Source organism: Apodemus sylvaticus, chromosome 1, assembly GCF_947179515.1.
Source record: "Apodemus sylvaticus chromosome 1, mApoSyl1.1, whole genome shotgun sequence".
NCBI lineage: Eukaryota > Metazoa > Chordata > Mammalia > Rodentia > Muridae > Apodemus > Apodemus sylvaticus.
The window spans coordinates 135084483-135110947 of NC_067472.1; the positions used below are offsets into that span (position 1 = coordinate 135084483).

The 26465-nt window shown below is 44.7% G+C and overlaps 1 protein-coding gene across 6 annotated transcripts in view; it reads left to right on the forward strand.

Moving 5' to 3' along the window:
* Window positions 1-23120, forward strand: part of Chd2 (chromodomain helicase DNA binding protein 2) — a 113009-nt gene extending 89889 nt beyond the window's left edge. For 5 of the 6 annotated variants that reach the window (XM_052160676.1, XM_052160684.1, XM_052160658.1 and 2 more), the window contains 6 exons: window positions 1392-1526; window positions 3354-3532; window positions 6328-6427; window positions 9012-9225; window positions 14693-14936; window positions 19855-23120. In XM_052160676.1, the coding sequence (XP_052016636.1) occupies window positions 1392-1526; window positions 3354-3532; window positions 6328-6427; window positions 9012-9225; window positions 14693-14936; window positions 19855-20188 (1206 nt within the window). In that variant the 3' untranslated portion in view covers window positions 20189-23120. The remainder of the gene's footprint in view (window positions 1-1391; window positions 1527-3353; window positions 3533-6327; window positions 6428-9011; window positions 9226-14692; window positions 14937-19854) is intronic. The other variant, XM_052160703.1, reaches the window with a different exon arrangement.
* Window positions 23121-26465: the final 3345 nt, after the last annotated feature.

Here is a 26465-nt window from a genome sequence, read left to right on the forward strand (position 1 = left end):
GACTCTCTTCTCACCTCTGTGGACACTGCATACATAGACTGCACATGAATTAAGGGCACATCCACACAGATACAAAGATGATAATAAGGCTTCGCAATAAGAGGAACTGTACTGGGACAAAGTCTTTTGTATCAGTGTTCCTACAGAATAATGCCTCCTTTTATTTGTTTGCTTTTTTCTTTCTGTTTTGTTTTGCTTGTGTTCTTTTTGAGACAGGGTTTTACTATATAACCCTGCTGGCCTGGAACTCACAGAGATCCTCCTGCCTCTGATTTCTCTATGTTGAGATTAAAGGCATATACTTGGCAAGTTCACATTTTTCATGTTTATTCCAGCTGGCTTTTTCCCCTCGTGGGCTGTATTTTGTATCTCACAAACATTACTGGTGCTGCTGCATCTCCCCTTATTCAATTATTCTTCCTCTTTCTACCCCTCAGAACCACTACTGTAATGTTGATGTGAGACCATGCTGCAGTACTTTTATGAATTTTATTTTAAAAATACTTATGTTTTCTTTGTGTGTGTGTATCTGCCTGAGTATATTCCTGTGAACCACATGCAGGCAGGAGCTTACAGAGGAGAGGTGTCAGGTTCCCTGGGTATTTCTGAGCTTCCATGGAGGTTCTGGAAGCCACACCAGGAGCCTCCTCATAAGACTTAGCAACCCTTTTTTTAACTGTTGGGTCATCTTTCCAGACACACCCCCTTCATGCTTTTTTTAAAATTATATTTAATCTGTATCAAATTTTCCTAAATAAGCTCTGTGTGTGTGTGTGTGTGTGTGTGTGTGTGTGTGTCCGTCCGTCCGTCCGTCCGTCCGTCCGTCCATTCGCCTCTCTGAAGGCTTTTAATCTACATGATTTAGGTCTCCATGCCTTTTTCTCTTGGCTTCTGTCAGTTACAGTTATACAGATTCCTAGACTAGAGGGTAGCTGTTAATAAAGCTTGCTGCATGGTACTCAGGAGTTCTCTGTAAATCCCTAGTTTCTTTATGACATTGTTGAAATTATATTGATAAACCCAAAGCTTTAATTTAGTACCTTTAGACAGAAATGGGAATACTTACAATTTAACTATTAATCTCATCAGGTTGTATGGATTGAGATCATCATTTCTTTGCTCTAGCAAAGTCACATGCAGTTCCTAGCACCTACCCACATTCTGGTTCACAGTGTCTGTGACTCCAGCTTCTGGAGTTCTGGATCCCTCTTATGACCTCTTCATGTTCATGCACAGATACACACATGAACCCATGTAAACCCACACATATACATATAAAATAGTACCACTTCCACTGTCACCAAATAGAAGCCAAGCAAACAAACAAAAAAAGTCTGCCTAGATTTCAAGATTATATAAATGATAATGACTCTTTGCAACTCTTTGAAAAGGTTAAAGGCGGTGATGCCAAGGCTTCAAGTAAATCCAAGCGATCTCAGGGTCCTGTCCACATTACAGCAGGAAGTGAGCCTGTTCCCATTGGCGAGGATGAAGATGATGATCTGGACCAGGAAACCTTCAGCATTGTAAGTCTTGACATTGAGGGTGCTGACGCTGGGACCCTGCACAGCTGCAGCCACAGAGCTTCAGTCAATCTGAGCTCTGCTGTGTCACTTTGGAGGCCTGAGCTTATTAGGTTTACATATTGTATTGTGAACCAATAGGGTGTCTGTATTCCTGCTTTTGAGGATATGTGTGGGCCTGTATGAGCTTATGTACCACACTTGTGCAGGAACCTGCATAGTTTAGAGGGGTTCCCTGTGGCGTTTGGGAAGTAGAAATGTGCTGGATAGGAAACAAGATTCAGAGACCCTGTCTCAAAGAAGAAACGTCTTACCCTTCTTTAGTCTGTTGTTTATAGTGAACGTACTGTCCGTGGCCAAGCTGAATAGATAGCTAACTCCCTGACTCAGGTTTCTGCCTCCTGTGAGAGGGTATAGAGGGCAGAGAAGGAGTGCTGTGGAGGTTCAGGAAGAAGGGCATCTGACCGAGTGAGGCAGGGCCAGGGAGGAATGCTTGAAGTGGGCTCTGAAGGAAGAGCCTGTGGTAGTGGGAGAAGAGAGGAGGGATGCACGTGTCAGAGGGGCAAGAGCACACATGACACATGAGCATGTGTGGTGGCTCGAGACACGCCAGCTGCCTCACGAGGAGAAGGGCTTTGGCTAAGGTTGGAGGCGGTGAAGTTCTGGACCATCCCTGCTTCCATGCTGGGAAGAGAGCTGCAGCAGGACACACACTCACCTTCTCCTGGGAGCGTGGGAGGGGCTGCCATCCTTTATCCCGTCCACAATTTTAACCGCTTTCCACACCTCACGAGGCAAGAGTTACTCACTACAGCAACTCTTTCTGGCTAAAGAAAAAGCCAGCGGGAAATGTTTTTGTCTTGGGCTGACACCTGGGGAATATGACCCCGTTCTGTGATGTTCTTTGTTTGGCCTTCCTCTGAAGTCTCTAAAACCTACATGCATATGCCTATGTTTTTCTTTCTCTGCAGTGAAGTCAGTTTTCTTATATTCTGTGAGCATTATGTTTTATGTAAAGTTCACCTAGGTACTAGAAACATATCAATGAATGAATGAATTGGATGAATGAATACATTCATCAATTCCCTGTTCTTCCTTATTCTGTTGTTTAGAAATAAAGTAATATCTGGTGTTTCTGTGGTACCATCTTCCATTTTTTGTGTTAATGGGTTTTGAACCAAGGATCTCGCTCATACTAGCCACATATGTGTCTAAGTCTGTGATACGTGCTTGTCACCCAACCACTGTGGAAGCAGAGGCAGGAAGATCACAAACTTTAGGCCAGTCTGGGCCACAGCAAGATCAGACTAGCTTGAGCTGCATGGTGATTTCTCTGTTCTGTAGAAATTGTTGATACATTTTTTTTATTCCCACTCACTGAAACAGTGTTTCCCAATTTGTAGTGTTTCTTTATTCCATTATAAAACTGAAATTAAATACTGAAAAATGCTGATTGAGGATATTACCACAGAATATATAGTATTTTTGTTTTTTCATTATTAAGAAACTTTATGATCATGGTTTTCAGGTTAAACCTATAATACTGTTTTACATTTGATCTTCTTCGTGGCCACAGCTCTCTTGCAGATGAGGAAACAGAACATTCTGAGAGGCTAAGTCAGGTATCAAAGGTCCTCATCTAATTCCGAATATGGTGACGGCACTTATCCCTTGGAGTTTCTGTGTATCTGCACTAGTCTCATTCCACGGGTGTTCTCACTTCTCCCATAGTGACACGCAGCATGAGGGTGGGTGTATTTTCCTGGATCTCAGTGTGTGGACCTGGTAAGAATTCTTTGAAATGAATCATGTTCCTTTGGCCTGTTCCAGTGTAAGGAGAGGATGAGGCCCGTGAAGAAGGCACTGAAACAGTTGGACAAACCGGACAAGGGACTTAGTGTGCAAGACCAGCTGGAACACACCAGGAACTGCCTGCTCAAAATCGGAGACCGCATAGCCGAGTGCCTTAAAGCTTACTCAGACCAGGAGCACATCAAGTTGTGGAGGAGGTAACCCACTCTGCCCTTGAATCTGCCCAGTTTGATTTGACGGTGTGCGAGGGTCCTCTGTTTTTAACAATAGGTAGCATCGTTACCTATGAGGCTCCTCTTTTGACAGTGTAAAAACTGTCAGACTTCAGCTTCCTTCTTACAAATTAAGCCATTTTGTCACGACCAGCCTTTTCTTTTCATGTAGCAAGAGTATACCATTAATGTGGCTTCTATGAGGATGATGACAAGAATAACAATAGCAATAGTAATAGTAATGATAATAATATCATAATGATAACAACAAGAATAATGGACTTTCTGGCTTGTTGTCAGAGTATTTGCTTTAAACCCTAAAGACATAGAAACCAGAGCAATACTTCACTTGTCTCAGGTTAGTATGCACGTATTATTATGTCTACTATAAGAAATTGGTTGACTCCATACTATTTTAGTTACTGTTTTGTCACTGTGGTACAATACCATGACCACAAGCAAGCTGGGAAGGAAAGTGTTTATTTCAGCTTATGACTCTTAGGTCACATTTAATTGATCAAAGGGGAGGACGAAAGCAGAGCAGAGTCTGCAGACAGGAACTGAAGCAGAGAGCGCGGAGGAGTTGCTCAGTGGTTTGCCCCTCGTGGCTTGGTCACCCAGGACCACATGCCGAGGAATGGCACCACTCAGTGTGCTGGGCCCTCCCAAATCAATTATTATCAAGAGAAAGGATGACAAGCCAGTCTGGTCAGGGCTTTTCTCACTGATGTTCTCTTTTTCCAATCTGAAACAAAAAACGAGCCAGGACAGGTTCCAACACATAGAGTGAAACAGAGGTTATAAGCATGTGAACTTGGGCTCTCCATTTTCGTCTCCTTAATTAAAGAACTCTAGTAGCAATTTAAATTAATGGAAGACATTATGACTTATATATTAATTTATAAACAGGTTGCCTATCCCTTAACAGAGATGATTAGAATCAGAAGGATTTTAGATTTTGAAGTACTCATAAACATAAGTAATGACATGTCTTTAAATGGGCTGCAAGCCTAATACAAAGTTCCCCTTTGTTTCACATATCCTTACTGTCTATAGCCACAGGTATTCTTGTGCATCTGCATTTTGACTGTGACCCATCACGTGAGGATAAGAGTGTAACTTTCTTCCTGAAGTATCACTCTCATGATATTCAGAACAGGTATTTCTGTTCAGAAAATACATTCAGAACCTGTATTTCCCTTAGTTACTCAGAGGAAATGACAACCCTGTAAAGCAACTGTGACAGTCGTCAAGATGGGAGGTGCAGCTACCCAAAATGTTGAGACAGGAGGCCTGTAGTGTGCTGTAGGGCCGGATTGGCCAGCCTCACGAGGCTCCTGTAGTGTGCTGTAGGGCCGGATTGGCCAGCCTCTCGAGGCTCCTGTAGTGTGCCGTAGGGCTGGATTGGCCAGCCTCTCGAGGCTCCGGAGGTATAGCTCTGTAGTGTGCACAAAGCCCAGGCCTTGGTTCCCAGTACTAGAGGGAATTTTGAAAAACTAATTTATTAAGTTTATTTCCATAAACTATGTATTTACCTTCAGCCCATGTCGTTCATGGTTAATGAATCTCTGTTTTAGTAGATTGGTTTTGAGTGAAAAGTAGGTTTTCAGAAATATCAGTCATGATGCTAATGATGGCATGCCACACATCCTAAGTACACAATGTAGTTTTTGATAAGTTCCCAATTAACACTGTTTGCATTTCCCCCTTTACTTAGCATCTAAGGCTTTCTTTCTGACAGATTAAAGGATGGTAGCCACCATCTCTGGCTTTCTGCTGTGCTCTTGGCTCTGTGGTTTTTAAAACCTGGTCACCAGCACGTTCTCATTAAACGTCCTTGATTTTTAAAAGTTCAGAAATAATACAAGGTATGACTTCCATAGAAACTATCCATCTAAAAATTGGTGTAGAAGCAGTTTTACAAAGCTGGTGAGACAGTCCATCAGTCAGAGCACCCTGGTTCAATTCTCTATATCCATATGATGGCTCATAACCATCTCTAGCTCCAGACCCCCTTCCAGCCTCTAGACACAGCAGGCGCACACATGGCACACAGCTCAGTCAGCCACACACATCTGCAGAAGGGTGGCCAGGGAGGCTGGGCCCCTTGAACTGTGAGAGTGCAGGAGCTACGTGGAAATGGACAAACGAACAGTCAGGCTTTAGCAGAGGCTCGAAAGCGAACAGCCAGGGCAGGGCACTTGGAATGTGTAGGGTCAGTTGCAATTTGCCCAGAAGCCTGTGGTTCTTTGTAAGAGAGGCCTTGTAAGCTAAGTTGCTCTCTACCTGACACAGTATGTTGACTGTTTGGTGGCCTAGCACAGCACAGCATAGAGAAAGTGCTCACTGGAAAGCGTGGATGAAGAGGACTGTTTGTGACTCAGTTTACTTCCAGCATCTCTGTCTTTGCGCCATTCCTATGCTATATAGCAGTGCCTGGCTAGGGCCTTCAGGAGTCTCTGAGAGTTTGAAGGAAGAGACATGGACCTTAGTGGTGATGAGTGCTGAGATTATAGCATGCTCTTGTATACCCAGTTGAGTGTAAGGACTTGGAGAACACTTTACAGCTTGCCATCTAGAAAAGATGTCACTTTTTAGCTAGGCAAGGTGGCACATACATGAAATTCCAGCACTTGGTAGGCAGAGGCAGGCAGATCTCTTGAGTTATAGGAAAGCCAAGACTACACAAAGAAAACCTGTCTCAAAAACACAAACAAAACAAAACAACAACAAAATCAGTTTTTAAATTGTTTAATTTACCAGTACTATTTTTCTTTTAGGAACCTATGGATTTTTGTTTCCAAGTTTACAGAATTTGATGCACGAAAACTACATAAGTTATATAAGATGGCTCATAAGAAAAGATCTCAAGAAGAGGAGGTAAAATGCAAATGTAGTCCTAATTTATACAAATATTTTAAGTCAGTTCCACAGGAAATCCCCTTAGGTTTTGCTTTTCCCTGGGGAGGTAGTGATAGCCAGCCCATGCGTGGGGTTGTTGGTGCTGGATAGGCCGCTGCCTCTTTGCCTGTGTTTTACATGGATTCGGTACAGCCCAAGAGGGTGACAGAAACCACCATAGGTCACAGAATATGTCACCTGTGATCCAGACATAATGTCATAGACTGTGATTTTTCATTGTACTAGGTAATTTCTTTAGTTCCTAACATACTCCATGAGTAGCCAGGCAGTAACACTATTGTTGATTAGGTAAGATAACCAATCCATTAGAGTCAAATAGTGTTGTAAATTCTGACAAGGATCTGTTAACCTGTAATCTCATGATTTGGATGCTTACTTTCTAGACCCTTTCTTCTTATATCTGTTTTTCTAACTTGTAATGTGGCTTGTCCTAAGTCCCATGGTCTCGGGCAGAAAAGATACTTCCTATTGTTGTGTAGACCCGTGTACTTGGTATCCATCCAGCTTCTTACATAGAAGATTCCAGATTGCTCACTTCAAGGAGTGTACAATTTGTGGTGCCCAGTTGTTGTTGCCCTTTTGTATAAGTAGGGGGATGGCCGTAAGGGTGACTCGACTTCTGCTGTAGCGTTAGTTCTCATGCAGATATGCCCTCCTGAAGATCTACTACCTTGCCACCTGGGCCGTGTCCAAATCAGCCCCCAGGAGCAATTGTGCCTATTGTTCCACATTCACTGCTGTGTCCCGCCCATGAACATGGAAACTCTCTGTCTTTCACATGTGCTGTGCCTTCAGCATATGTACGCATGCCAGGGCCAGCCTGGGCACTTAGCAGTAGTTGTAATGTGAACTTCATACATCATTGACATGAGAACTGTACCCTCAAACAGTTTATCATTTAACTTTATACTGACGAATATGATACAGTGATAGTAGGAATAATATAGTGTATGTTAGTGAAACTCTAATAAAAGTTTTTATATTTGTCTATTCATTTTGTGAGTGAGAGAAGGAAAGAAAGTTCACGGGAGTACAGGCATGAGCACGTATCCCACAATGTCCAAGGACAGCTTGCAGTTCTCTTCTGTGCTGTCCTTCCACAGTACTGTGTATCGCAGGTTGGCAGGATTAGTGATGAGTGCTTTTACCACTGAGCATCTCACTGACCTCTAGTCAGTATAAAAGTCTGCAAGAGCATAGTCAGGGAAGGCCCTTAGGGAGGAGAGTCCACTGGGTTGAAGGTGTGACAGTGGGCACACAGTGGTGAACTTCACCGCAGTTGATGAGGTTGGGGGATGTCGAGTGCATGCGCTCCCTTACTCTTTTTCTGGGACAGTTGTCTTAGTCATGGTGACTAGTGCTGAGATGAAACACCACGAGCAAAGGTGACCAGGGCTTTATCCTCAAGGTCAGCGCAGGAACTCAGGCCTGGCAGGAGCGGAGGCAGGGGCCATGGACGGTGCTGCTTATTGGCTTGCTCCTCTTAGCTTACTTTTTTATAGAATTCAGGAATCCTGCCCAGGGATGGCGGTACCTCAGTGGGCTGGCCCTGCCCCACGAGTCAGTAACTAAGAAACTGCCCTACAGGCTTGCCCACAGCCCAGTCTTATGGAGCCCAGCTTCAGTTGAGGTTCCTCCTCTGGGGTCAAGTGGACATAAAACCAGCCAGCTCAGCAGTTTTCACAATTTGTTAGAAGAGCAGAATGTGTGCCTCTCCATCCACCCAAGAGGTTAGTGTAAGGGCTAACCAAAGGTTAAAGCGTGCTACAGCGGGCATGGCTGCTGTCTAGGAATCATGGGATGATCATGACCATGCAGTTCTTACTGAAGAGTAATATTTAAGCATCAAAAGAAATATGGTTGTAATAAACATCTTACAGGAGAAGATATTTTTATAATGTGCTAAATAAAGAAAAGACAGAACCAAATAAAGTGTTTTTCTGTTCTTTATACACAAAAAGTTTAGATATGGACCAAATAATTTAATAGTCATTCCCCTCCTGGTTAGATTTTAAATCACTTTACACTTTTAAATTATTCTTATTTTGAGAATTTTCCTTGGATGTAGGAGTGATGTAGCTGTAGGGTCAGATGTCTAGCTTGAGGACTTTGGTGTAGTAACTCTTCCTGTTTAATAGCTTGTAGTTCTGTACTCTGGTTAGCCTTGGAAACCTAGCAGGCAGGATTTTGTGTGGCTATGGTAGTCTTCTGAGAGTGCTGACTGCCTGGCTGTTTGCACTGGGGCAGCGTATATACAGGGACAACTGGCTGTCTCCTGTGTTCTCACAAGTGCTCATTAGTGGAGGTTGGTTTTCCTTTGGTGACCTAGTAGGTCAACTCCACAGACTGCCAGCCCTCCCCTGGTAGGTAGTTGCTGCCGTGGGAGCTCATGGGAGTTAACGAGCAGTTTTAGTAAGAAGTTACTAAATGGCAGTTCAGAGGTAGACAGGAGCAAGATGGGCCTGTTTAGGAGGTGATCTTTATTCTGTTCTCAGGACTTAAGCCTGGGGTCCTAAGCTCTTTGGTTTTTTTACTCTGCCAGGAACAAAAGAAGAAAGATGATTCGCTTGGTGGTAAGAAACCATTTCGACCAGAGGCCTCGGGCTCAAGCCGGGATTCTCTGATATCTCAGTCCCATACCTCACACAACCTTCATCCTCAGAAGCCTCATTTACCTGCCTCCCATGGCCCACAGATGCATGGACATCCAAGAGATAACTACAGTCACCCCAACAAGAGACATTTTAGTAATGCAGGTAGGCTGCTAGGGAGCTTTTACGCGGAGATGGCACAAGTCCAGTAACCTTGTTATCTAAGGACCTTTGTACTTTTACCAAGCCCTTATTGTCCTTGGTTTAAATAAAACATGAAATAAAGATCTAGAAGGTTAAGGGCCAACTCTAAATTAAGGGACCACAGGAACCATAAACAAAGGAAATGGGGCTGTCTTAGGGGCAACTTGCATTCTGTGTATAAGGTGGGCATTCAGACTGCTAATGCTTAGTTGGTGAGCATTATCACAAGAAGATAACCAGATAGAAAAATGAACAGTGGATATTCTGCAGTGAAGAAGCAGTGTGTGTCAATGAGAGACCATTCAGAAACTGTACATGTGATAAAAGAAGGCAAGTGAAGTAGAAGGGACTGGTTAAGAAGTGGGCAAAGGATTTAAAGGACCATTTCTCAAAAGATGATCATGAGAACTCTGAACTCCCTAAATCAGTGGTTCTCAATGTGTGGGCTCAGACCCCCTTTGGGGTCGAGTCACATATAAAATATCCTGCATGCTGGGTGGTGGTGGCTCACGCCTGTAATCCCAGCACTCTGGGAGGCAGAGACAGGCGGATCTCTGAGTTCGAGGCCAGCCTGGTCTACAGAGTGAGTTCCAGGACAGCCAGGGCTACACAGAGAAACCCTGTCTCGAAAAAAACCAAATCCAAAAAACCAAAAAAAAAAAATCCTGCATATCAGATACTCACATTATGAGTCACAACAGTAGCAGAATTATTGTTAGGAAGTATCAATGAAATAATTTTATGATTGGGGGTCACTACCACATGAGAAAGAGTATTAAAAGGTCACAGCATTTCAAAAGTTGAAAACCACTGCCCTAAATTAAGTTACAGTCCAAACGGGGAGGCACAGTGGTCATTGAATATGATTTCAACTCACAACTTCAAGCTAAATCAGCAGAGAAGACTCTACCATTCTTTGTGGGGTACTGAGGATTACCTATAGGACCATACAGCACTGTGCTTTTGGAACTAAGTAACTTGGATGTAGCAGAAACTTTGTGTATGGACTATTTGTTTTCAGGAACCTGATGTAAGTTTGTTGTAAACAGTTGATGCTTTCGCTTCCCCAATCTCTGTCTCCTAGGTCCTAGCTTTCTGTCCAGTGGACATTTTCCCAGTCCTGTGCTGGTGGCTTAGGGGCTTAACCTATGGCCTAGCCTTTGGCCTTTACATTAGCATCTGTACCTCAGTAGTCCTTTATTCTAGAGACCTGTTAGTCTTGAGTTTTAATAAAGATATACAAATGGCCAGTCGGTGTGTAGAAAAGCACTCACCATTACAGACCACAGTGAGACGCTACTTTACGCCTGATAATAGCTATTATCAAAGCAGCACAGTGTTCCAGGGATGTGGAGTAAGGTATGCTTTGTCAGTGCCCATAGATTAACACAGCCAGTGTAGAAAGTGTGAGTTCTAAAGCATTCAATGGAGAACTCCATACGACCCAGTAGACCCACTACTGAGTATCTGCACCTAAGGCTGAAAAGCTAGAGGGACTCTTCAGTTTACTGTTGGTGAATATGTACAAGAGTCAGCACAGGGATTAACCTAAATGTCCATCAGTAGTGAGGGGATTGGCAGTCACCAATTAGAAGTGAGCTCATCACTTGTGACAGTGTAGATCAGCCCAGAGGTTTTATGTGTAAGAATTATAAGCTGGTGCAGAATGACAGTACTACACGGTTTCTTCATTATGCAGAGTTTATCGAGTTGAATGTAGAGGATCAGAGAGGAGAGCAGTGGTTATGCATGGGTGGGAAGGTGGGAGTAAGCGTGGAGGCAGTGCTGGTTAAAGGAAACCATAGTTAGGAGAATGATGTGTAAGAGATAAACTGCACACAATAGTGACTAGTTGACAATATATCCTTGAGAATCACTGGGAGATTTTAAATATTCTTTCTATAAATACAAAAAAAGTGTTAACACAGCAGTGGGAAGCATGTCAGCAGCAGGCACACGTGGTGCTGGGGCCGAGAGTCTACCTCTAGATCACTAGGCAGCAGAAGGGGCTGAGTGCTCCACACTGGGTGTAGCTTCAACATTTAAGATCCCTAAGTCCCACCTCCACAGTGACATCCTTCCTCCAACAAGGCCAGACCTCCTAATAGAGCCCTTCCCCACCGGCCAAGCATTCCAACACCTGAGCCTAAGGGGCCAAACCGTATCAAACCACTACAGGAAGTGCATATAATTTTCATTTAATTTTAAATATAAATTTTTGAAACAAAGCTTAAAAAGGAAAAAGAAAAGTTGATTGAATTATATTTTGGGGATTTGTTTAGAAAAATGTAGAGACAACCAAACAAGGTGGCACACCTCTTTTTTAATCCTAGCACTCGGGAGGCAGAAGCGGGCAGATCTCTTGTGAGTTTGAGGCCACCTTGGTTTACATATTGAGTTGCAGGACAGCCAGAAATAGAGAAACCATGTCTCCATAAAAGAAAAGAGCAACATATAAAATATATCTTAAAAATATATCTAAAAAAGAAAAGAAAAATAGCAATAAAAGGCAGGGTGTGTGGTGATATCTGCAGCCCCAAAACTGCAGAGGGTGAAGCAGGACAGGTCTGCGTCCCAGGTCCTGCAGTGTGTGTAAGATTTTCTCGGACCTCATTACAGCTATGTGGTGCTTAAAAAAAGGGGGGGGGGGGTGGGAAGAGATTAAGGATTAGAGAATTCACGGAGCATTCATGTAAAAGAGGAAAGTGAAACTACCCATGTGGCCACATTTCCCCAAGTCCCCTGTACTATTCAGTAAGTGTCAAGGCAGAAAGTTAAAAAAAGATTCACTCATTTCAGTCAGCAATAATTAAAAGGAGAAATGCACATCAGTTATTAAGGATAAGAATTGCTCTAGTCTGTTTTACAAAATAACTTGAAATGAGTTAATATATAGTCCACTAACTACGAGAATGGTTAAATGAGTATTGAGCCATCTGCACCCAATATCATCAATTATTACAAAGAATTGGCCAAACCAGCCATTGTGCACTTGCTGTTAATATCAGCACTTGGGAGACTGAGGCAGGAGGATTACATGTTTGAGGCTACATAGCAAAGTATTATCTCAAAAAGTGCTCCCACATTTTTTGGAAAGTTTTACTCAGTAAAAATGTTTGGGACTGGAGAGATGGCTGCTCTTCACAGGACTTGGGTTCAGTTCCCAGCATCTACACAACAGCATATAAGTCCAGTTCTAGAGAATCTGATTCCTATTCTGGCCTCCATAGGCACTGCATGCATGTGGTACACTAGACATGCATCCTGGCAAAACACTCAGAGATGTGAAAGAAAAATAAAATTGGGGAAAATAAGTCAAAGTGGGGATAATAAGAACCAGACAATCATCGACTCCATGCCTGTGTCTCTTAATTCACTGAGATGAACCGTACAGCGTCTGAGGGTGAGCTAGTTCGTGATGTTTCGTACATTCAGCATCTGCAGAGCGACTTGTACCTCCTTCCATTTAGTCTCTGTCACCTCAAATGGGAGTTGTATACCATTCCCCATCCCTCTAGCCTTCATAGCCATCTGTATTTTACTTCTGTAAATTAACATGCTCCGAATTCTTCATGTAAATGGCATATATAGTATGCTACCACTTATGACTAGCTTAGCAAAATGGTTTCAGAGTTCATCCTAATTGTAGTGTGAATCAGTACTTAATTCCTTTTTATGGAAGGTTATTTTTTCACTCATTGGATATATATAATGTAATGTTTTGCTCATTTATCAATGAACATTTCATTTTTTGGTTGAGAATAGTACTAATATAAATATAGCTGAATATTTGCTGGAGTGCCTCTTTAGGTAACTGTCTGATTTCTGATTAACAAAGGAACTGTCTCCCTTATGTATATGTAAGCACTTGTAAAACAGAAGGTGTGAAATGTCTGCCCATTAGTGACTGTGACCTTAGATGAGTAGGGGAGAGGGAGAGTGCCAGGAGTTAGTAAGTGTTCATTGTTTACTGCTCGCCATTGCAATAAGTCAAAAGGACTTTAGAGATAGGAGAGGCAAAGGTGAAGAACAAGACTGAGCACATGGAAACACAATATAAGATTCTTCCTACAGCAGTCAGGAGAAGAGCGTTTCGTTCTAAGCTGTAGTTACAGAATTCCATCTGTGTACATATGCACAGTGGGTTGCATGTTTCAGACTGCAGAGCAAGTTATTATCTAAAACGGGCTTCTGCAGTTCCTTTATCCATCTATACAGTAAAGTATGTATGGGCCTGGATGGATGGCTCAGAAGTTAAGAACACTACTGCTCTTCCAGAGGACCTAGGTTCGTTACAGTGAAGTGTGCGTGTGCATGGATATGTGTGTGTGTTCCTCAGTTTAAACTTATTGTTAAAATTTCAAGATTTTTTTAAAATAGAAAATCTATTTTCATCTTTACCTCCTTTCTCAGGAACATTAAATCAAGTATGGTAGTGTATGCCTTTGCACTGGGAAGCAGAGGCAGACAGACCTCTGTGAGTTTAAGGCTAGTTTTGTCTACATCGTTATATAGGCCAACCAGAGCTATATTAATAAAACCGTAACTTAAAAAAGATTATTGCAGTTACATAGGGACTTACTTACTTTTCATTTGTGTGCATGAGTTCTTTTGTTGGAATATAGCTCTGTGCACCATGTCATATCTGATGTTCACAGGGTTAGAGGAAGATATCACAGCCCCTGGAATTGGAGTTATAGATAGATGTTTGTGGGCCTCCATGTGGATGCTGGGAATTGAAGAATCCTCTGCAAGAGAAGCAAGTACTCTTAACCACCGAGCCATCTCTCCAGTCCCAGTTACAGTTATCTAACACTCCCTCCTCAGCCACCACCTCACCATCAAAACCATTATATACTTTTTCACTTTGATTTTTAGACTTTTTGCCCAAGTATGTGACACAGTGCTTTAAAACTTGTTGAAGCTTTAGCTGGTGTTATTTCACTCCCTTGGCTTCCAGACTAGGAGATGCCCATCTCAGTATGGTGGTGTGGCCTTTCCTGTCCTGAGCTCAGCCCTTCAAACCACTCCTTACAAATGGTCTCAGAAAGAAGTCTCCAGTTAGGTTTTCAGCAGCTCAACTCAGTTGTGCATGTAGACTCAGCAGGTTGGTCAGCTCCGACTGTCTAAGCGAGGGCACTACTATAAAATAGCAGTTTGGCTTTCCAGAACCCTTCTGGGTTCTTGCGTGAGTTTCAATTCAGGGGCCTGCTGCAGACTGGGGCAAGCAACAATGAAAGAGTAAGAGTACTTTAGAAGATCTTTAAAAAGACAGGGATGGTAGATTTTCTCTTGCCTTGAAAGTTGGTAGCAGCATTTAAAGCTTTTAAAGCTATAAAGCGATAAAGCTAAGAAGGAGGAATTGTAACAGGCCAGCCTTAGTAAATTCTGCCATGTCTGTAGTTACGAAACGATTCTCCTCCTGCAGATCGAGGAGACTGGCAGAGGGAGAGAAAGTTCAACTATGGCGGTGGTAACAATGCCCCCTGGGGGGGCGACCGGCACCATCAGTATGAGCAGCATTGGTATAAGGACCACCACTATGGTGAGCGGAGACATACGGATGCCCACCGTTCTGGAAGCTACCGACCCAACAACATGTCCAGAAAGAGACCGTATGAGCAGTACAACAGCGACCGAGACCACCGGGGACACAGAGACTATTATGACAGGTGTGTAGAAAGGTGTGAGCAGTGAGGCACTGACTGTCCGTCTGATGCTGAGCTTCTCCCGGGTGTCAGCTACAGGTCCCTTGTCCCAGCCATGAGGATATCCTCGGGATCAGGAAGGGATGCTTTTTCGGATATATTTCTGACTTTAGTGTATGAGTGTTTTGCCTATGCATGGGTGTGTAAACCATATGAGTGCCTGGTACCTCAGGAGGTCAGAAGAATGTGTTGTCTCTGGACCTGGAGGACAGAAGATTGTGAGCTGCCATGTTGCTGTTGGGAGCTGACTCCAGGTCCTCCGCAAGGGCAACAAGTGCTCTCAACACCGGAGACAGCTCTCCAGTTCCTCTCCCCTTTTTGAAAAGTGTCGCTTTGTTCTTATAGAACTTTATACATGCACAGAATGTGTGCTCCTGGTGGTTTCACCCCATTCCCCTCTCCTCCCTCTCTGGACCTGTCGCAGTCCCCTTCCAGCAGGCCTCCTTTCTCCTTCACTGCCTCTGGTTGTGACCCAGTGAGCTTTCTTGTGCTTGCTGCATGAGTTGGGCTTGGGTGTTATTTATGGCACGGGCAACTTAGGAGTATCGCATGCACTGCTCTCCTGGAACCGTCTTGTGGTTTATTGTGTTCTTAAGTCAGCATATAATGTGTTCGACATCACTGTGGCATTTTGGAACAAGGTTGGTTCTCCTCCCTTGTCTCCACCCTCCTCCTAGTCCTGTTCTCCCCTGTGACTCCCTGCCAGAGCCTTTTCCTCTTTCATGTCCCATGTGTCCTCTTGAAGCCCCATGCCACTATACTTTCTCCACACATAATATATCTCCTCTTGGTTTCCTTTTAGATTCATAGGGTTTTCCTGTGCTTAAACCTGACTACATGGATACATTATGGGGCAGAATCCACATATAAGGGAGAATATTTGATTCTTGTCTTTCTGAGTTTGAGTCACCTTGTGTAGTATAATACCTTCCAGGTCCATCCATTTTCCTAAAAGTTTCAGAGAGGCAGAGTTAGGAGGATCTCTGTGACTCACTAGCCAGCCAGCTTAACCTAATCAGTGAGCTACAGGTCTCAGTAAGAATCTTGTCTCAAAAACAAATCCAGGTTAGGGCGATGAGATGGTTAGCTTGGTGCTTACAGCCAAGCCTGATAACCTGAGTTCAGTCTGCCTGTGTATGATGGCATATGTGTGCACACACATGTGCACAGCACATACAGAGTTCATAGATTAAAAAATTAGCATGATGCTACTTCTTTAAAAGGTGAATGTATGTTAGCTGAGGCTAGCTTCTGTACCTCCCACACCTGAGTGTGTGTCCAAACATTACCTATACACAATACAGACTTAACAGTAGTAGTTCATGACATGGCACATGAGGTGCATACCCGTCCGTGGTCCTTGACCATCTGGATCCAGCAGTGTAGGCAGCCTTTTGAAGTTGTACTTCTCTCCAGCCATGCAGTGCCATTAGCGAGGTGACTAGCGAGGTGACAAGCCAGTTCAGATTGTGAGTTGGCGAGTGTGAGCGGATGCCATGGTTTTACCAGACTGTCATTCAACATCCAGCTGTTGGTTGGACTTCTTAGCACCCGTGGACTTCCCTGAGCTCATGGTGTGCTTTGTGTTTAGAGTGCACTGTGAATTTAAAGTGGGGCAGCATTTCTGGAGCATTTCTGAGGCCAGCATTAGCCACCTCATGAGTGGGCCTGCGCGCCCCTGCCTCCACTCTCCCTTCACCTCGTCCGGCTCCTCTGTACAGGGCTGCATTTCTGCCTGGTCTGTCCTTTTGTCCTTTCCTCTGTTCACTGAGGCTGTACTGTGAGCAGGTGTTTATTTTGGAGGGTATTTTTGCTGGATGTAAAGTTTTGATTACCAGTTTCAGTACTTTGAGATGTTTCTCCATTGTCTGCTTGTATGCTTCGGTCAAAAAGGCCTATCTTCTCCTTTTTCCTCCGTAATCACATGGATAGTTAACTGTTTCGGTCCCTGGCTCCGTTCCGCATCATGTGCTGTGTGTCCACCAGCCTGCGCTCCCTGCCTCCTTCCCGTTTTCTGTAGTACAGTGATTAGACCCAGGCTTGCGTGCACTGAGCACGCGCCTCCCTTCCACTCAGCACACCAAAGCTCTGACAGACTTGTGTGTTTCCTTTACTCAGGAGTCACTTGGCTCTTCGGATATGTAAGGTTATCTATCATAAGTATAAATTTGAAAGATTTTCAATATTTTCCAAATAATGTTGCCATTTTCTGTTTCCTTTGGAAATTCAAATTGTTAATGTTATCCTGCTTGAAATGTGATATGCTGACTATCAGAATTGTTCCTCACCTGCTGATAATGTCATCTGAGCCCATTTCAGTATGACTAGCATAGCTCCTTCTGTTTCATATTCTCCTTGGTCCTTTCCGTGCCAAGTAATCTATTAGGTGCCCTATAAAACACCATTGACAGCAATATATTCCTGTGTGCATGAGTGTGACACACACACACACACACACACACACACACACATATATACCCCTCTCTACTTGTCTTGGCATTGTTTATTTGTTACCTGTGACTTCTTGGGTTTATTTAGCCTTTTCAGATTGAAATATTCTTTCTAGAATCCTCTGTGGAGTTGAGTTATTGGTCACAAATTCTTTCAGGACAGAATTTTCAACCTGTGGGATACATCCCCTTTGGTGTTTGAGCAATACTTTCACAGGGGTCACCTAAGAGCAATGGAAAACACAGAGATTTACTTCATAATAATAGAAAATAATTAAGATTCATAAATAGTACAAAAATAATTGTATGGATGGAGGTCACCACAGCATGAGGAAATGTCTTAAAGGGGTGCAGTAGGAAGGTTGAGACGCACTGATTTAGTTTGTTTTATCATGAAGTTTTTATTTTTATTTTTTTAATATGTGTTCTTTTATTTTTGTGTAGGTATTATGTCTATTTGCTTGTGAGTGTGTGCACACATGAGTGTAAGTGCTCCAGGACTCCAGAGGCATCAGACCCTCCTGGAAGCGGGCGTGCAGCTGGTCCTGAGCCTCCTGGCTGACCTGGTCCTCTAGGAGAGCAGCGTGTGCTCTTAACCGCTGAGCACTCTCCAGCCCCTCCTTCAGTTTGAAGAGACAGTTTCAGTGCCTAGTACCCTGGCTGGCACTCTCATGCTTTAGGACTTGGAGGATATCTTCCCAGGCTCTTCTACTGTAAAGCTCTCTGGCAGTGTTACTCTGTGCGGCCAGGCGTTTTCTCCTTGGCCCCGCCTTGGGCTTTCTGTCTTGCTTTCTTTAAATATCCTTTATTCTATGTTCTGAATGTTTTAATTATAATATGTTTTAAAGATTTTTTTTCTGGTCTTGTTTGATGTTCTCTAGGTCTCTTGTGCCTGGGTAAGCATTTTTTTTTGTTTTTTTTAGGTTTGGGGAGTTTAAAGAGATTCTTGATTCCTTCACTGTGTTATTGTCCTTTGTGCCATCTTTTGGAGGTTAGGGCCTAAACTTCTGTTATCAAAAGTTCCTGTTATCCCGGACTTCTCCTGGGTTCTGTTCAGAGTTCTTCTACAACTTCTTCATCAAACCTTATCAAGTAATCCAGTCCAGTTTCTCTACTCTGTCTTCCATTCCTGCTTTGTTATCATGATCAGCTCTGTTGCCATGGTGTTCCTCTGAGGGTCTTAATTGGCTTGTTGAGGTTTTCATTTCCACTATCATTTCAGTTTGGGCTTCCTTCAACAAACCAAAGATTGATTGATTGATTGATTGATTGATTGATTGATTGATTTATATGTTTTGGATTGACTTTTTCATTCCATTCATCTTTGCCTTTTGAGTTGTTTGCTCACAGTGAAATTCTCTTAAATTTTTTGGAAATTCTTCCAGGTCATTTTGAACAAGAGCCATTGCTATAGATTTGTGGTTTTGGAGACATGTTGCTTATTTATTTATTTGTATGTGTGTGTGTTGTTATAGGGCTGTTGCTTTTGTGTGTGTGTGTGTGTGTGTATGTGTGTGTGTGTGTGTGTGTGTTTCCTGAGGGTTGCATATCTGGAGTTGGTTTGGGTGAGCTTTGGTGGTGTTTGTTGTTAAGTCACCTTCTCTTAGCAGAGGAGTCTCCATTGTTCAGGACTCGAAGCTGTGAGGGGAGCGGAGCATCCTGTCTTTGTCTGGTGTTTGAGGCTATAGCTCCCATTTCAAGGTTTTCGCTTGTCTGCTATGGCCCTGGTACCTTCAGTTGTGGTCAGGAGCTTGGAACAAGTTTCCTTGGCCAGTGTGGCCTGCTTGTGTGTCTAAAGGCCAGGTAGGGCAATTGGATGGTCCCAGTAAGGCAGCTGGTAGGACTCTGGGTCACATGTGGTAATAGGAATGTACCTTATGGGGAGTGGCCTGGGAGCTGATGAATTTGGACAGAAAGAGGGCCAAGAAGAGGTGACAGTCCCAGCAAGCAGCTGCCTGGTTTGAGCTCCTGGTCTGGTGGGTCTAAGGTATAGGTAGCCCACCTCATGTGCTATGAGAGTCCCTGGTGGGGTAAGCCAGTTTGTAAAATAATTTTAGGCAACTTAAGTGCTGAGTATCTAGTATGGGTCTTGCTGCTATTAATAATTTACAAATAATATTTTAAATATATATACCTTTTTCTCTGAGCATGGTAAAGAAATATGAAAATATTTCTAGTTGTGTTCTGATAGAAGAGTGAGCCTACTGCATGCAGCTCTGAAGTGTCTGTCATCACATCACAGGGTGCCTTCACCAGTATGCGTGAACAACCAACTGTGTGTTGTTGTGTGTCTATGTGTGTGCTTTGGCTGCCTAGGGGTGCAGACATTAGTCCCTGGGTCTGTGTGTATATGAGGAAATGGAAGCAGAAGATGGAGAACGCATTAGGAATCTGGCTTTGTCTCTTAGCTGATCTTTGCATCTCTCTTTCAGGCACCATCATGACTCCAAGCGGAGGAGGTCAGATGACTTTAGACCCCAGAATTACCACCAGCAGGATTTCCGACGAATGTCTGACCACAGACCCGCCATGGGTTACCACGGCCAGGGACCCTCAGACCATTACCGCTCTTTCCACACAGACAAGTTGGGGGACTATAAACAGCCCATGCCTTCATTGCACACCACGCTCTCAGACCCTCGCTCACCCCCTTCCCAGAAATCTCCCCATGATTCCAAGTCACCCTTGGATCATAGGTCTCCTTTGGAGAGATCACTAGAACAGAAAAACAACCCAGATTATAACTGGAATGTTCGGAAAACATAAAGGAGCACTCCTGAAGGGGAGTGGGCACCGGAGTCCTCAGGTACTCAGGCGTCGTGGTCGGATGCAGCCGTGGCCAGTGGTCAGGCTGCTGAGTGGAGTTTCTGGATACGTTGCTGCCGAATCCACTGACTTGGCAGCTGAAGGAGCACTTGAAGGAGTTGGAGGCCTTCGTCTGCTGCTTTGGTTTGGTCTCCACTCCTGCACTTTGGCACCCCCACCCATCCTAGCCTATCATGGCCTCCCACCCCCATGGGTGCTAGGAGGAGGGGACTATGTTCCAGCTTCATTGGGCTGCTTCCTCTGTGAAGGAATCCATGATCTTGAGAGTCAGTGATCTTCTATTCAGCATGAGTGACCAGGGCAAGGACCTGCTGGACAGTGTGATTGGTTCACCATGACACGAGGGATGCTGCCCATGGGAAGTGGGGCAACAGGGTGGGTTTCACACTGCAAGACTTGAAAGGGGAGCAGGTGTACCCCTTAGCTGTGTTCTTGAGAGAAATGATACATTTGTCTCATTATGTGAAGTGGGCTGGGGTAACGAGACAGGGAAATGGCCTCCTCCCTGCCAACACTAATTTTCCCCACACTATCTTTGTACATTTCAAAGGTTTGGTCTTCTGGGTGATGTCCGTTTCTCCTCATTGTCAGGGAAGTCGGGTCCCTCTGGCTGACTTAGAGAACTGTGACTTGGGCATTGCTGATGCCAGCGTGGGGCTTACTTGTTTGGGGTTTGGGCTAAGTGGGTGTAAGGGTGGAGATGGGGGTGGGATAGCATAACCAGGAAAACAGGAATCCCTGGTGGGTTTCTGATTCCTGTGGTCAGAAGGAGAGTCACAGGGCCTGGAGATGGAGATGGAGGTGGAGGTAGCCTGCTGATGGGATTCCTGCTGGTGAGCCCAGATGTGGGACATACATGCAGGGTTTGTTGACAGTGCCGGCAAGCAGGAGTGGGAGGGTGTCAGTATTGGAGTGGGAGGGTGAATTGTAGCTGCATCTTGGTTCCTTTACACAGCTTGAAGGGGCAGCTGCACAGACCCAAACATCTGACAGCTGGGATGTGGTCAGGTGAGAAGCTACATTTCCATTACAAGTTGGAACTCAGTAGAATCAAACCTTATTTACATTAAGATCTGTAGAATATAATCCTAAGTTAAATTTTCCCCCAAATCACAAGCATCTGTGATGGGGTAGCCAGGTTGTTGTTAAGATGGCAGCGGTTGGTCAGCGTCAGGTTGGGCTGGGTTGTGGAACAGATGGGATGTATCATTGACTGGCTCTTCTCAGTGTATGGATACTGGGCTGGGCCTTGGGTTTTACTCACTTTCAGTATAGCTTGCCAGTATTGTTAAGGTATCCAAAGCCTTTCTAGATGGAGACAGGAAAACTGACTTGAACATATGGTAGGTGTGCCTCTGTAAGGGTTTAGGCTCATTCTAAGTTGATGAAAAGTCTTGTTTGGACATATGCAGGGTTTGGCTCCCTGAGCACTTGGAGGGATGGTCATCCCAGGCAGTACCATTAATGACTTGCCCAAGACAAGTACGAGTTGTGCCCTTGAGTGAACCATCTGGTTATGCATGGTTTTGGGGCCATGGCTTTTGCTGCTTTAGAGCACCACGGACCTGGCTGGTGCTCAGTCGGTCCCTGCGGCTAGTGCTCGGTAGACTGTTACCTTCTGGGCTCCTCATGGCACCGGCTCTTCACCTTGACCGTGTGCAAGCCTGCAGCAGAGCCCACTGACTGCATGGGAGTCCCCCTGCTAGAGTTTGCTGCCTGGTGGCTTGTTGGACTTGTCAGTCAAGGCTGAAAGGTCTTCTTTGGCCACACAGTGAAAAGTGAACTGTAGCTGGAGCTAGTGCTGACCACGTGACACTATCTGTGTTCCATTTGCCGAGCTCTTGGCTGCTGAGCTGGAGGGTGGCAAGCAGAGGAGATGCCCTTCGGAAGGGGCGGCCTTGCCTTTCCATATTCACCACGTCATGTCTTTCAGCTTGTTGGTAGAAGTTACAAATTATTCTCAAAGCTGTCTGTCTCATCATGAGGAAAAAGGAACTTCCTTTTCATGTTCAGGACTTTGAGGGTACAGTGCCATAAAATGTAGCAAAGGCCATCCAGGCCAGGTCAGTGTTACATTGATTCTAAGGTAACAGTATCTCCCATCAAACATCTGCTGGAGGTGGTGGAGTGAACTTGAAGAGGGGGTTGGGAGAAAGGAAGCACTCCTCGTGCTTTAAACCAGTATGTGCATCGTATGCTTACAGCAGAAGTTTGCACAGGTAAGGGAAGCTGCCAATGGAGTTGTGTGGAGCCTGGCTCTGGGCAGCTCATTACTGAGGAAGGGGCAGGACTTGGGGAAGTTATGTGTATTGTCAAGTCCTGAAGTCCCATGATGCACTGTGTCTGTAGAACAGGAAGGTGAAGCCTCCGCTGACCACTGTGTCCTCTCGGACTTGGCCGGCCTACAGGATCCCAGCCTGGCGTTGCTTCCCTCTACTCTGTAGTCATTCCTTAAGCCCCACCAAGGGAGCGCAGACATTTCTCACTGTGCTGCTGGCCTTCTGACCTGGTGTGTCTGAGAGCTGCATCAGGCTTCGCAGAGCTGAGTGTTCACACACAGCAACACTGAGATCCTACAGACCAAAACCCACTTGTCAGCAGGAGCCATGGTCCAGGCCCAGCACCTGTGGTCTTCTAGCCGAGGCCAGCTATGCTGGGTGAGGACAACCATGCCAAGGGTCCCGGCTGCTTTAGCCCGTCTGTGCCCTACCCACTGGGGACAGGGGTTTTTCTTGTAAACTTGTGGACTTTTGAAACCTGTTGACTAAACAGTAATTAATTTATATTTGTGAAAAATGCCACTGTCCTGGTGATTTCTGATGTAAATAATATTGTTTATATAGTATGTATTAAATTTTCCTACATTGTAAAACTGCTGTACTTTTGATTCTTGTATATTAAAAAATGTTACTAAGGATTTTTAGAACTGAGCTAACTAGTTACATTACATCCTGGTGTTAGGCAAGTGTCTGGAAGCTGCCACTTCAGTCTATCTACCTGGCCGGCTGCAAGCCATGTGTCCAAGCTTGTTTACAGCTTGGGCAATGGAGATGGGTTTTTTTAAGTTGCATTTTTGTTACTGGTTCTAAATACTTTTTTGTTCCTGAACAGCCACAGGCCACAGGCAGCTATGTGCTTCAGGGAATGGCATGGAGCCATGAAAGCTTACAGGCATGAGGGCTGCCTGGTCCTCCATAGGGGCCTGGGGAGGCCTGCCCCGGATAGCCACCGCTCCCCAGACACCAGGAAAGAAACCAGGAAAGACACGCAGCTTTAGTGTAGTTAGCAGTTGGGATATGTTTTCTTTTTCTTTCTTTCTTTCTTTCTTTCTTTCTTTCTTTCTTTCTTTCTTTCTTTCTTTCTTTCTTTCTTTCTTTCTTTCTTTCTTTCTTTTTCTTTCTTCTCTCTCTCTCTCTCTCTCTCTCTCTCTCTCTCTCTCTCTCTCTCTCTCTCTCTCTTCTCTTCTCTTCTGTGATTTATTCTTATTTTATGTGCACTGGTGCACTGGTGTTTTGCCTGTGTGAGGGTGTCAGATCTTGGAATTACAGTTGTGAGCAGCTATGTGGGTGTTGAGAATTGAACCTGGTTCTCTGGAAGAGCAGACAGTACTAGTAACCACTGAGCCGTCTCTCTCTAGCCCTGGGTTATACATTCTTAAATAGGAAAAAACACTTTTCTTTTTATGGAAACAGTGACACAAAGGATCACTTGCAGTCTGGCACAGAGGCAGGCTTAGCTCCGACTTGGCCCAGACAGAGAAAAGGTGACCTGGCCTGTGGGTTGAAATCCTCCTGGGATGGAGTTTAGGAAAATCTTGCCTGAGCCCAGGGGTTTATAACTTGAACATGAGTGTCTTTGAAACATTCTTAGTGTCAAACCAACCTGTGTATCCACAGGGGGAGGATGGCTGCTGGACTCCGCCCCCTTAGGTGCAAAACCTGGCCTGGCAGAAGCAGAAGGCGGCTGCATTTGTAATGCATGTAGTTAGCTGCCAGGTGGAGACATGGAAGAGGGCTGTTCTGCACCCTGCCGCAATCCCTCTGTGGCAGGACGCAGGTGGACCGGCTCTGGGAACCTTCTAGGAACAATGCTGTGACAATCTAAGTGTTATAATTTACAACAGTAACCAGCCTACTGAGCTCACGACTGCCAAGATGCCTGCCTTTGCCTGGAAGCGCAGGCCCTTGCCTCCCAGACCCTCCCTAGCTGGGACTCAACGCTTGGGGACCACCACAAACTTTGCTCAACTATTGCCAACAGGAAGGTGTAGATAAAAAATATATCGAATAAAAAAAATTTATATCCAAAAAATAATAATAATAATACAGGCTGCCTGTACTTTAACCGCACCAACCTCTCTAAGTCTCATTTCTCACTTTTCTCCAGTTGATACCTTGGACTTTAAACAAAAGTAGGGTTGGAAGCTCATTTAACAGATATGGACTTCTCGTGTCTATGTCTTTCTTACAGTAATTCTATCTGGGGTGCTTTTTAAATTCTATTTCAGGCTCACCTTAAATCTCATAAAAAAAAAAAAAGTAAGGACCAGCTGTGTGCCAGAACAGAGTCCGTGCCTCTTAAAGGAGCCGTCCTAGCAATTCCATCAAGGCTTGAACTAAAAGCCCCATCTGTCATACTTTGGGTCAGAACCTTCTTTTGTCCATGTAACTGCCCGCAGTTATGTCGAATGGTTACCTGGAAGGGAAACTGGGGATGTGTGGGAAGGCAGCTGGAAGAGAGCAAGACCAAGACAACACCTGCTGTTCAAGGTCTCAGGGTTTAATGGAGGACTCTAAATATATAGGTGGAGGAAAAACCTTCCCCCGAAGGCTGGAAACTTCCGCTCTCTGGTTTAACTTGGGAACAAAAATCAAACTTAATGATCTTCACCGGCAGTGTGTCCAGCGTAAGTAGCCATACCTCAGCGTGAGCAACCATGAAGAGCTCACACGACCTCTGCCTTTCTTGGACTTCTTGCTCACTACAGGCACCATTGTGGCGTTTGGGTGACATAAAGGTGCTCTGGGGAGTCAAAGCTTGTCCATCTCAGAATGCAGACCAGGAACCCAGCAGGGATGGAGTCATCCAGAGAGGAGCAGTGTTACAACCAAGCCCTGGAGACGGGCTCCCCGTCGTGAACCAGGAGCATGCGCCCTGCATTTGGGGGTTTATTTTAAGTGGGGTGGGTACTCTACACAAGCAAACTGTTAGGTGCAAAATGTCACCTAAGGGAGAAAGAAAATAAGCAATGGTGCTAGTAGCCCACCTGGTCACACTGTCAGGACGGTCAGGCCACTAGAAGCACTGAAGGAGGAGACTATTCCTGCAACCTGTCAGCGTTTTCTTTATATTCCAGAGATAAACACAATGACCTGTAACTTTAATTTTTTCTTAAAAAAAAAAAGATTTATCTTACGTATATAAGTACACTATAGCTGTCTTCAGACACACCAGAAGAGGGCATCAGATCCCATTACAGATGGTTGTGAGCCACCGTGTGGCTGCTGGGAATTGAACTCAGGACCTCTAGAAGAGCAGTCAGTGCGCTTAACCACTGAGCCATCTCTCCAGCCCTCTAATTTTTTCACAGCCTATTTTTAATGATGGTTCTTAAACACTTTAACTTTGATGGAGTTGGGTTAGTGTCTTAGTCAGGGTTTCTATTCCTGCACAAACATCATGACCAAGAAGCAAGTTGGGGAGGAAAGGGTTTATTGAGCTTACACTTCCATGTTGCTGTTTATCACCGAAGGAAGTCAGGACTGGAACTCAAGCAGGCCAGGAAGCAGGAGCTGATGCAGAGGCCATGGAGGTATGTTTCTTACTGGCTTGCTTCCCCTGGCTTGCTCAGCCTGCTCTCTTATAGAACCCAAGAGCACCAGCCCAAAGGTGGAACCACCCACAAGGGGCCCTCCCCACTTGATCACTAATTGAGAAAATGCCCCACAACTGGATCTCATGGAGGCACTTCCCCAACTGAAGCTCCTTTCTCTGTGATAACTCCAGCCTGTGTCAAGGTGGCACACGAAACTAGCCAGTACAGTTAGCAACAGTGATGACAAGACCTAGCAGAGACAGCCAGGTCTCAGCCTCAGCTCAAGTCAACAGGAGGGACCAACAGGAACACCAGGAGACGTTCTCAGCTTTGCATCTCTCAGGGAAGACGAGAGGCCCACAAGCCTTACACAGCTAGTTGTACCAGCAAGCCAAGCTCTGT